The sequence below is a fragment of the Podarcis melisellensis genome (assembly GCF_964234715.1).
Source record: "Podarcis melisellensis genome assembly, chromosome: Z".
Taxonomy (NCBI): Eukaryota; Metazoa; Chordata; class Lepidosauria; order Squamata; family Lacertidae; genus Podarcis; species Podarcis melisellensis.
In genome coordinates, this window is record NC_138547.1 from 550,679 (window position 1) to 564,394 (window position 13,716).

The 13,716-nt window shown below is 36.8% G+C and overlaps 1 protein-coding gene and 1 long non-coding RNA gene across 2 annotated transcripts in view; both read left to right on the forward strand.

Annotated features, from left to right (window-relative positions):
• Positions 1-8,200, forward strand: part of LOC309362370 (cytoplasmic dynein 2 intermediate chain 2-like) — a 29,352-nt gene extending 21,152 nt beyond the window's left edge. The window contains exons 6-7 of the mRNA XM_081898016.1: positions 4,110-4,269; positions 7,959-8,200. Coding sequence (XP_081754142.1) covers positions 4,110-4,269; positions 7,959-8,191 — 393 coding nt within the window. The 3' untranslated portion in view covers positions 8,192-8,200. The remainder of the gene's footprint in view (positions 1-4,109; positions 4,270-7,958) is intronic.
• A 2,842-nt stretch (positions 8,201-11,042) lies between these two features.
• On the forward strand, positions 11,043-12,972 carry LOC309361697. Its single transcript, XR_014164591.1, has 3 exons — positions 11,043-11,267; positions 12,666-12,794; positions 12,913-12,972. It is a non-coding gene; the product is annotated as an uncharacterized lncRNA (long non-coding RNA).
• The last annotated feature ends 744 nt before the right edge of the window (positions 12,973-13,716 follow it).

The following is a 13,716-nucleotide window of genomic DNA, read 5'->3' on the forward strand; positions in this document are numbered from 1 at the left end:
TATTCTTATTTTTATTCTTATTACTACTACTACTACAGGAAGATATTATTTTTATTATTCTTATTCTTACTACTACTACTACTACTACTACTACTACAGGAAGAATCATCTTATTCTTATTATTACTACCACTACTACTACAGGAAGATATTTTTATTCTTATTACTACTAATACTACTACAGGAAGATATTATTCTTATTCTTATTCTTACTACTACTACTACAGGGAGATATTATTATTATTATTATTATTATTATTATTATTATTATTATTATTATTATTATTATTATTACTACTACCACTACTACTACTACTGGAAGATCTTATTCTTATTCTTACTACTAGTAGTAGTAGTACTACTGGAAGATCTTATTCTTATTCTTATTCTTACTACTATTGCTACTACTACTGGAAGATATTATATTATTATTATTATTATTATTATTATTATTATTATTATTATTATTATTATTATTATTATTATTACTTCTACTACTACTACTGCAGGGAGATCTTATTTTTATTTTTATTACTACTACTACTACAGGAAGATCCTTATTCTTATTACTACTACTACTACTACTACTACAACAGGAAGATCTTATTATTCTTAATTACAACTACTACTACTACTACTACTACAGGGAGATCTTATTTCTATTCTTATTATTCTTATTACTACTACTACTACAGGAAGATCTTATTCTTACTACTACTACTACTACTGGGAGATCTTATTTTTATTCTTATTCTTATTACTACTACTACTACTACTACTGGAAGATATTTTTATTTTTATTCTTATTCTTATTACTAGTACTACTACTACTACTACAGGAATATATTATTCTTATTATTCTACTAACTGGAAGATATTCTTATTCTTATTCTTATTATTACTACTACTACAGGAAGATGTTGTTGTTGTTATTATTATTGTTATTATTACTACTACTACTACAGGAAGATATTATTTTTATTCTTTTTCTTATTACTACTACTACTACTATTACTACTGGAAGATCTTATTATTATTATTATTATTATTATTATTATTATTATTATTATTACTACTACTACTACTACAGGGAGATCTTATTTTTATTTTTATTCTTATTCTTACTACTACTACTACTACTACTACTACAGGAAGATCTTATTCTTACTACTACTACTACTACTACTACTACTACTACAGGAAGATATTATTCTCATTACAACTACTACTACTACTACTACTACAGGGAGATCTTATTTTTATTCTTATTCTTATTACTACTACTACTACTACTACAGGAAGATACTATTCTTATTTTTATTACTACTACTACTACTGGAAGATATTTTTATTTTTATTCTTATTACTAGTACTACTACTACTACAGGAAGATATTATTCTTATTATTCTTATTATTCTTATTCTTATTCTTACTACTACTACTACTACTGGAAGATATTCTTATTCTTATTCTTATTACTACTCCTACTACAGGAAGATATTATTATTATTATTATTCTTATTCTTATTCTTATTCTTATTCTTATTCTTACTACTACTACTACAGGAAGATATTATTTTTATTCTTATTCTTATTCTTACTACTACTACTACTACAGGAAGATATTATTCTTATTCTACTACTACTACTACTACTACAGGAAGATATTATTTTTATTCTTATTCTTACTACAACTACTACTACTACTACTACTACTACAGGAAGATATTATTTTTATTTTTATTCTTATTCTTACTAATACTACTACTACTACTACAGGAGCATCTTATTCTTATTACTACTACTACTGGAAGATATTCTTATTCTTATTATTATTACTACTACTACTACTACTACAGGAAGATTTTATTTTTATTCTTATTATTACTACTACTACTACTGGAAGATATTATTTTTATTTTTATTCTTATTCTTATTCCTACTACTACTACTACTACAGGAAGATATTATTTTTCTTTTTATTCTTATTCTTATTACTACTACTACTACTACTACTACTACAGGAAGATCTTATTCTTATTCTTACTGCTACTACTACTACAGGAAGATTTTATTCTTATTCTTACTACTACTACTACTACTACTACTACTACTACTACAGGAAGATAGTATTTTTATTCGTATTCTTAGTCTTACTACTACTACTACAGGAAGATTTTATTCTTATTCTTATTCTTATTATTACTACTACTACTACTACTACTACTACTACTACTACAGGAATATCTTATTCTTATTACTACTACTACTACTACTACAGGAAGATATTATTTTTATTCGTATTCTTATTCTTACTACTACTACTACTACAGGAAGATTTTATTTTTATTTTTATTCTTATTCTTATTACTACTACTACTACAGGAATATCTTATTCTTATTATTACTACTACTACTACTACTACTACAGGAAGATATTATTTTTATTCTTATTCTTACTACTACTACTACTACTACTACTACTACTGGAAGATATTATTTGTATTCTTAATCTTATTCTTACTACTACTACTACAGGAAGATATTCTTATTCTTATTCTTATTACTACTATTACTACTACTGGAAGATATTATTGTTGTTTTGTTGTTGTTCCTATTACTAATATACTACAGGAGGAGCTTATTCTTGTTATTCTTATTGCTGCTGCTGCTACTACTACAGGAAGACGTTGTTGTTGTTGACGTTGTTGTTGTTGTTGTTAGTAGTAGTAATAGTAGTACTGCACGAAGATATTCTTATTCTTATTACTGCTACTACTACTACTACTACTACAGGAAGATGTTGTTCTCTTTCTAATACTACTACTACAGGAAGATCTTATTCTTATTCTTATTATTCTTACTACTACTACAGGAAGATGTTGTTGTTATTGTTGTTGTTACTATTACTAATATACTACAGGAAGATCTTATTCTTCTTGTTATTCTTATTACTACTGCTGCTGCTACTGCTACTACAGGAAGATGTTGTTACTATTATTGTTGTTATACTACAGGAAGATGTTACTATTGTTGTTGTTACTATTACTATCATCATCATCACTACTACTACTACTACTACTGCTGCTGCAGGAAGATATTATTACTGCTGCTGCTGCTTCAGGAAGATGTTGTTGTTACTATGACTAATACTACTATAGGAAGATGATGATGTTGTTACTAATACTAATACTACAGGAAGATGTTGTTACTATTATTATTACTACTACTACAGGAAAATAATAATAATAATAATAATAATAATAATAATAATAATAATAATAATAATAATAATAATAATACATTTATTATATTGTTGTTTTGTTGTGTTGTGTTATTACTACTACATTTACCTATTACTTCTAAACTTAATACAGAATTAAGTTTAAAAGTAATAGGTAAATGTAGTAGTAATGATAACAAAACAAAAAACAACAACACATAAGTTACTATTACTTGTTACTTACTACTTTCACTCACTGCTTTTACTAATTCATTTCTTTGCTAATTCCATTTTAATTACTCCTTCCTCGTTACTTACTATCACTCCCTGCTTCCGCTTCATTCTTACTACTACTTGCTACTCTTTTATTTATTACTCTTCCTCCCGAGAGGAATTAATATTTACTACTAGTACTAATTACTAATTCCTTTTATTGTTACTAATTCCATTTTTCTTACTTATTACTCGTTACTATTACTCCCTGCTTCCGCTTCATTCTTACTGCTTACTCCTCTTTTATTTATTACTCTTCCTCCCGAGAGGAATTAATATTTACTACTACTACTAATTACTAATTCCTTTTTATTGTTACTCATTCCATTTTTCTTACTTATTACTCGTTACTCACTATTACTCCTAGCTTCCGCTTCATTCTTACGGCTTACTCCTCTTTTATTTATTACTCTTCCTCCCGAGAGGAGGTATTATTTACTAATACTACGAGTTACTAGCTCCTTTCTCTTACTCATTCCATTTTTGTTCCTCGTTTCTTGTTACTCACTATTACTTTCATAAAAGCTTTTACATTATTATTATTATTATTATTATTATTATTATTATTATTATTATTATTACTTACTACTCTTTTACTTATTACTCTTCCGAGAGGAACCTCTTTCTGAGCGGAGGGACCGACGGCCACGTTCACCTCTACTCCATGCTGCAGGCGCAGCCCCTAGTATCTCTGCAACTCTCCAGGAAGTATGTTTTCGGGGTCCGGTGGTCCCCCGTCCGGCCCCTGGTCTTCGCCGCTGCTACCGGAGAAGGTACTACTACTACTACTACTACTACTACCCTGCGTGGGCTTCCCCAGCCACTACTACTATTAATATTACTACTACTACTACTACCCTGCGTGGGCTTCCCCAGCCACTACTATTAATATTACTACTACTACTACTACTACCCTGCCTGGGCTTCCCCAGCCACTACTACTACTACTACTACTACTAACTTATTATTTATACCCTGCCTGGGCTTTTCCAGCTGCTACTACTAGTAGTAGTTCCTTAGTATTTCTACCCTGCCTGGGCTTCCCCAGCCACTACTACTACTACTACTACTAATAATAACAACAACTTATTATTTATACCCTGCCTGGGCTTTCCCAGATGTCACTGCTACTACTAGTAGTACTACCTTAGTATTTATACCCTGCCTGGGCTTCCCCAGCCACTACTACTACTACTACTACTACTAACAACAACAACAACAACAACAACAACAACAACAACAAAACAGCAACTTATTTATACCCTGCCTGGGCTTTCCCAGATGTCACTGCTACTACTACTAACTTATTATTGATACGCCCCTCGGTTTCCCCAGCCACTACTACTACTACTACTACTACTTAATACCCTCAATGGGTTTCCCTAGGTACTACTACTACCACCTTATTTATACCCTGCCTGGGCTTCCCCAGCTGCTACTACCACCACTACTACTAATAACTTATTATTTATACCCTCCCTCGGCTTCCCCGGCCACTACTACTACTACAAACTTACTATTTATACTCTGCCTGGGTTTCCCCAGCCATTACTGCTACTACTACTACTAACTTACTATTTATACCCTGTCAGGGATTCCCAGCCATTACTGCTACTACTACTACTAACTTACTATTTATACCCTGTCAGGGATTCCCAGCTGCTACTACTACTATTTATACCCTCCCTCGGGTTCCCCGGCCACTACTACTACTACAAACATACTATTTATACTCTGCCTGGGTTTCCCCAGCCATTACTACTACTACTACTACTACTACTACCTTACTATTTATACCCTGTCAGGGATTCCCAGCTGCTACTACTACTAACTTATTTATACCCTCCCTCGGCTTCCCCGGCCACTACTACTACTACAAACTTACTATTTATACTCTGCCTGGGTTTCCGCAGCCACTACTACTACTACCACCTTTCTATTTATACCCTGTCAGGGATTCCCAGCTGCTGCTACTACTACTAACTTACTATTTATACCCTGTCAGGGATTCCCAGCTGCTGCTGCTACTACCACCTTACTATTTATACCCTGTCAGGGATTCCCAGCTGCTACTACTACTAACTTATTTATACCCTCCCTCGGCTTCCCCGGCCACTACTACTACTACAAACTTACTATTTATACTCTGCCTGGGTTTCCGCAGCCACTACTACTACTACTAACTTACTATTTATACCCTGTCAGGGATTCCCAGCTACTACTACTACTAACTTATTATTTATACCCTCCCTCGGCTTCCCCGGCCACTACTACTACTACAAACATACTATTTATACTCTGCCTGGGTTTCCCCAGCCATTACTACTACTACTACTACTACTACTACCTTACTATTTATACCCTGTCAGGGATTCCCAGCTGCTACTACTACTAACTTATTTATACCCTCCCTCGGCTTCCCCGGCCACTACTACTACTACAAACTTACTATTTATACTCTGCCTGGGTTTCCGCAGCCACTACTACTACTACCACCTTTCTATTTATACCCTGTCAGGGATTCCCAGCTGCTGCTACTACTACTAACTTACTATTTATACCCTGTCAGGGATTCCCAGCTGCTGCTACTACTACCACCTTACTATTTATACCCTGTCAGGGATTCCCAGCTGCTACTACTACTAACTTATTTATACCCTCCCTCGGCTTCCCCGGCCACTACTACTACTACAAACTTACTATTTATACTCTGCCTGGGTTTCCGCAGCCACTACTACTACTACTAACTTACTATTTATACCCTGTCAGGGATTCCCAGCTACTACTACTACTAACTTATTATTTATACCCTCCCTCGGCTTCCCCGGCCACTACTACTACTACAAACATACTATTTATACTCTGCCTGGGTTTCCCCAGCCATTACTACTACTACTACTACTACTACTACTACTACTACTACTACTACTACTACCTTACTATTTATACCCTGTCAGGGATTCCCAGCTGCTACTACTACTAACTTATTATTTATACCCTCCCTCGGCTTCCCCGGCCACTACTACTACTACAAACTTACTATTTATACTCTGCCTGGGTTTCCGCAGCCACTACTACTACTACTAACTTACTATTTATACCCTGTCAGGGATTCCCAGCTGCTACTACTACTAACTTATTATTTATACCCTCCCTCGGCTTCCCCGGCCACTACTACTACTACAAACTTACTATTTATTTATACCCTGCCTAAGCTTCCCCAGCTACTACTACTACTACTAACATTATTTATATCCTCCTTGGATGTTTTATAAGAATGAAACTTGGATGTTCCAGGTATGAAATGAAATGAAATGAAAAATTAAATTAAATTAAATGACATTAAAAATTAAATTAAATGACATTAAATTACATTAAAAATGAAATTACATTACATTACATTACATTATAGATTAAATTAAATTACATTACATTATAAATTAAATTAAATTACATTACATATTAAATTACATTACATTAAAAATTAAATTAAATTAAATTAAATTAAAAATTAAATTACATTACATATTAAATTACATTACATTAAAAATTAAATTAAATTAAATTAAATTAAAAATTAAATTAAATTACATTATAAATTACATTACATTACATTAAAAATCAAATTAAATTAAATGACATTAAAAATTAAATTACATTACATTACATTATAGATTAAATTGCATTACATTACATTATAGATTAAATTAAATTACATTACATTATAAATTAAATTACATTACATTAAAAATTAAATTAAATTAAATTACATTAAAAATTAAATTAAATTAAATTAAAAATTACATTACATTACATTACATTATAGATTAAATTAAATTACATTACATTATAAATTAAATTAAATTAAATTACATTATAAATTACATTACATTACATTACATTAAAAATTAAATTAAATTACATTAAAAATTAAATTAAATTACATTAAAAATTAAATTAAATGACATTAAAAATTACATTACATTACATTATAGTTTAAATTAAATTACATTACATTATAAATTAAATTAAATTACATTACATTACATTAAAAATTAAATTAAATTAAATGACATGAAAAATTAAATTATATTAAATTAAATTATAAATTACTTTACATTACATTAAAAATTAAATTAAATTACATTATAAATTACATTAAATTACATTATAAATTACATTACATTACATTAAAAATTAAATTAAATTAAATTAAAAATTAAATTCAAATTACATTACGTTAAAAATTAAATTACATTGAATTACATTAAAAATTAAATTATAAATTACATTACATTACATTAAAAATTAAATTCAAATGACATTACATTAAAATTAAATTACATTAAATTACATTAAGAATTAAATTATAAATTACATTACATTAAAAATTAAATTAAATTAAAAATTAAATTACATTACATTACATTAAAACTCATTTATTTAATTTTCTCTTTCCCAGGGGAAATCCATCTCTTTGACTTTGGCCAAAACTCCCAGAAGCCCTCGCTCTCCGTCCGTCAAAGCCCAGAGCCCGCCTACTGCCTGGAGTTCAACCCCAGGCGGGCTCAGCTATTGGCCGCCGGGGACGGAGGGGGCGGGGTTAAGATATGGCAGCTGGGCGGGGAATTCGCCGAGGAAGGAGGGAGGGAGAGGAGCCAGCTGGAGATGCTGGCCAATGAGGTGACCGATTGACACAACGCAACACAAGGGGGACACACAACTCAACACACAACTCAACGTAACTCAATGCAAGTCAACATAAGTCAACACAAGTCAACACAACGCAAGGCAAGTCAATTCAAGTCAACACAACTCAACGTAACTCAATGCAAGTCAACCGAAGTCAACGCAACTCAACACAACACAACTCAACCAAAGTCAATGCAACACAACTCAACCCAAATCAACACAACTCAATGCAAGTCAACACAACTCAATGCAAGTCAACACAACTCAATGCAAGTCAACCGAAGTCAACGCAAGTCAACACAACTCAATGCAAGTCAACACAACTCAATGCAAGTCAACACAACTCAATGCAAGTCAACCGAAGTCAACGCAAGTCAACACAACTCAATGCAAGTCAACCGAAGTCAACGCAACTCAACACAACTCAATGCAAGTCAACCGAAGTCAACGCAACTCAACACAACTCAATGCAAGTCAACCGAAATCAACGCAACTCAACACAACTCAATGCAAGTCAACCGAAGTCAACGCAACTCAACACAACTCAATGCAACTCAACACACAAGCCAATAACTCAACGTAACTCAACACAACTCAACTGATTGAGGGTGGGAAGGGTGACACAACTCATCAATGCAACACAGCTCAAGGCAACACACAACGCAGCTCAACACGAGTCAATGCAGCTCAACACAACACAACTCAACGCAATGCAAGTCAACTCAACGCAACTCAACGCAAGTCAATGCTACTCAAGACAAGTCAACACAAGTCAACGCAGCGCAACACAACTCAGGGCAAGTCAACACAACGCAAGACAAGTCAACACAAGTCAACGCAGCGCAACACAACTCAAGGCAAGTCAACACAACGCAAGGCAAGTCAACACAACTCAACGGAAGTCAAGCCAACGCAACTCAACGCAACTCAACACAACTCAACAATTCAACCCACAACTCAACCCAAGTCAACTCAACTCAAGCCCTCGCTCTCCGTCCGTCAAAGCCCAGAGCCCGCCTACTGCCTGGAGTTCAACCCCAGGCGGGCTCAGCTATTGGCCGCTGGGGACGGAGGGGGCGGGGTTAAGATATGGCAGCTGGGCGGGGAATTCGCCGAGGAAGGAGGGAGGGAGAGGAGCCAGCTGGAGATGCTGGCCAATGAGGTGACCGATTGACACAACGCAACACAAGGGGGACACACAACTCAACACACAACTCAACGTAACTCAATGCAAGTCAACATAAGTCAACACAAGTCAACACAACGCAAGGCAAGTCAATTCAAGTCAACACAACTCAACGTAACTCAATGCACGTCAACATAAGTCAAGACAACTCAACACAACACAACTCAACCCAAATCAACGCAACTCAACACAACTCAATGCAAGACAACCGAAGTCAACGCAAGTCAACACAACTCAATGCAAGTCAACCGAAGTCAACGCAAGTCAACACAACTCAATGCAAGTCAACACAACTCAAGGCAAGTCAACACAACTCAATGCAAGTCAACCGAAGTCAACGCAAGTCAACACAACTCAATGCAAGTCAACCGAAGTCAACACAACTCAATGCAAGTCAACTGAAGTCAACGCAACTCAACACAACTCAATGCAAGTCAACCAAAGTCAACGCAACTCAACACAACTCAATGCAAGTCAACCGAAATCAACACAACTCTACACAACTCAATGCAAGTCAACCGAAGTCAACGCAACTCAACACAACTCAATGCAAGTCAACCGAAATCAACGCAACTCAACACAACTCAATGCAAGTCAACCGAAATCAACACAACTCTACACAACTCAATGCAAGTCAACTGAAGTCAACACAACACAAGGCAACACAACTCAACAAGTCAACGCAATGCAACTCAAGTCAATGTAAGTCGATGTAAGTCAACACAATTCAACGCAAGTCAACACAACTCAAGACAAGTCAACACAACACAACTCAACCAAAGTCAACGCAACTCAACCCAAGTAAGCGCAACTCAACACAACTCAACACAAGTCAACCGAAGTCAAAGCAAATCAACCCAATTCAATGCAACTCAATGCAAGTCAACTGAAGTCAACACAACTCAATGCAAGTCAACTGAAGTCAACACAACCCAAGTCAACACAACTCAATGCAAGGCAACTGAAGTCAACACAAGTCAACTGAAATCAACACAACTCAATGCAAGTCAACTGAAGTCAACACAACTCAAGTCAACACAACTCAATGCAAGTCAACACAGGTCAATACAAGTCAACACAAGTCAACACAACGCGAGACAAGTCAACCCAGGTCAAGACAAGTCAACGCAACTCAACACAATGCCATGCAACTCAACGCAACCCAAGTCCACGCAACTCAGCCCAAGTCAATAAAATTCAACTCAACACAACACAACCCAAGTCAACGCAATCAAAATAACACTACGCAAGTCAATAAAATTCAACGCAACTCAACACAAGACAAGTCAACGAAGCCCAATGCAACACAAGACAAGTCAACGCAACTCAACACAAGTCAACACAACTTAACCCAAGTCAACACAACTCAACACAAGTCAATGCACCTCAACGCAACTCAACCCAAGTCAACACAACTCAACGCAACTCAGCCCAAGTCAACGCAACTCAACACAACCCAAGTCAACTCAACTCAAGCCCTCGCTCTCCGTCCGTCAAAGCCCAGAGCCCGCCTACTGCCTGGAGTTCAACCCCAGGCGGGCTCAGCTATTGGCCGCCGGGGACGCAGGGGGCGGGGTTAAGATATGGCAGCTGGGCGGGGAATTCGGAGAGGAGGGAGGGAGGGAGAGGAGCCAGCTGGAGATGCTGGCCAATGAGGTGACCGATTGAGGGGGACACAACTCAACAACGCAACACAACACAAGTCAAGGCAACACAACTCAACAAAAGTCAACACAACTCAAGACAAGTCAACACAACTCAAGATAAGTCAACGCAACTCAAGACAAGTCAACGCAACTCAAGACAAGTCAACGCAACTCAAGACAAGTCAAGGCAACTCAACACAAGTCAACGCAACTCAACCCAAGTCAAGACAAGTCAACACAACTCAACGTAACTCAACACACAGCCCAATAACTCAATGCAACTCAACACAACTCAACTGATTGAGGGTGGGTAGGGTGACACAATGCAACACAACTCAACGCAACTCAACACACAAGCCAATAACTCTATGCAACTCAACACAACTCAACTGATTGAGGGTGGGAAGGGTGACACAACTCAACACAAGTCAACGCAACACAACACAACCTAACCAAAGTCAATGCAACACAACTCAACATAACTCCTCAACGCAACTGAGGACAAGTCAACGCAATTCAACACAAGTCAAAACGCAAGACAAGTCAACGCAACTCAATGAAACTCAACCCAGATCCAGACAAGTCAACACAAGTCAACGCAATGCAACGCAACTCAACCCAAGTCAACACAACTCAATGCAACTCAACGCAAGTCAATAAAATTCAATGCAACTCAGCACAACACAACTGATTGAGGGTGGGAAGGGTGACACAATGCAACACAACTCAACGCAACTCAACACACAAGCCAATAACTCAACGCAACTCAACACAACTCAACTGATTGAGGGCGGGATGGGTGACAACTCAACACAAGTCAACTCAATGCAACTCAATGCAACAACACAACTCAACAATTCAACCCACAACACAACATAACCCAACTCAACTCAATGCAACACAACGCAAGTCAACGGAACTCAAGACAAGGCAACACAACTCAACACAAGTCAACGCAGCTCAACAAAAGGCAAGGCAACTCAACACAACTCAAGGCAACTCAACACAACGCAAGACAAGTCAACACAACTCAATACATGTCAATGCAACTCAAGACAAGTCAGCGCAACTCAACGCAACTCAACACAACTCAACTGATTGAGGGTGGGATGGGTGACACAACTCAACACAAGTCAACGCAACTCAACACAAGTCAACGCAACTCAACACAAGTCAACGCAACTCAACACAAGTCAACACAAGTCAACGCAACTCAACACAGCCCAATAACTCAATGCAACTCAACACAACTCAACTGAGTGAGGGTGGGATGGGTGACACAACTCAACACAAGTCAACGCAACTCAACACAAGTCAATGCAACTCAAGTCAACGCAACTCAGGTCAACGCAACTCAACACAACCGATTGAGGGTGGGAAGGGTGACACAACTCAATGCAACACAACGCAACAGAGCTTGATGCAACACACAACACAACACAAAGCAAGGCAACTCAATGCAAGGCACCACAAGTCAACACAACTCAATGCAACAAAACTCAAGACAAGTCAACACAACTCAAGTCAATGCAGCACAACGCAACTCAACACAATGCAAGGCAAGTCAACACAACTCAACACAACGCAAAGTCAAGTCAATGCAACTCAACACAACGCAAGTCAACCCAACTCAATGCTACTCAAGACAAGTCAACGCAACACAAGACAAGTCAACACAACTCAACACAAGTCAACGCAGCTCAACACAACACAAGGCAACACAACTCAACACAACGCAATGCAATTCAACACAACTCAACGCAAGTCAACACAGGTCAACGCAAGTCAACACAACACAGGTCAACACAAGTCAACACAAGGCAAGGCAAGTCAACACAACTCAACACAACTGAATGCAACGCAACTCAATTCAACTCAGCAACTCAACACAGGTCAACGGAAGTCAACACAAGGCAACGCAACTCAACACAGGTCAACACAACTCAACACAAGGCAACAACACAAGGCAACACAACGCAATGCAAGACAAGTCAACCCAAGTCAACACACAACCCAATAACTCAACGCAACTCAACACGCAGCTGGCCAATGAGGTGACTGATTGAGGGGGACACAACAATACAAGGCAAGGCAACACAACTCAACAAAAGTCAACACAAAACAACGCAACTCAAGACAAGTCAATGCAAGTCAACACTAGTCAACGCAACTCAACACACAGCCCAATAACTCAATGCAACTCAACTCAACTGATTGAGGGCGGGATGGGTGACACAACTCAACACAAGTCAACGCAACACAACTCAACAACACAACTCAACCAAAGTCAATGCAACACAACTCAACATAAATCCTCAATGCAACTCAAGACAAGTCAACACAACTCAACCCAAGTCAACGCAACTCATCACAACTCAATGCAATTCAACCCAACGCAACCCAAGTCAACACAACTCAACACAATGCAAGTCAACGCAACTCAAGACAAGTCAATGGAACTCAAGACAAGTCAACGCAACTCAACACAACTCGATCCAGCTCAACGAAACCCAAGTCAACGCAATGCAAGGCAAGTCAACACAACTCAACACAAGTCAACCAAAGTCAATGCAACACAACTCAACATAACTCCTCAACACAACTCAATGCAACTCAGCACACAAGCCAATAACTCAACGTAACTCAACACAACTCAACTGATTGAGCGTGGGAAGGGTGACACAACTCATCAACGC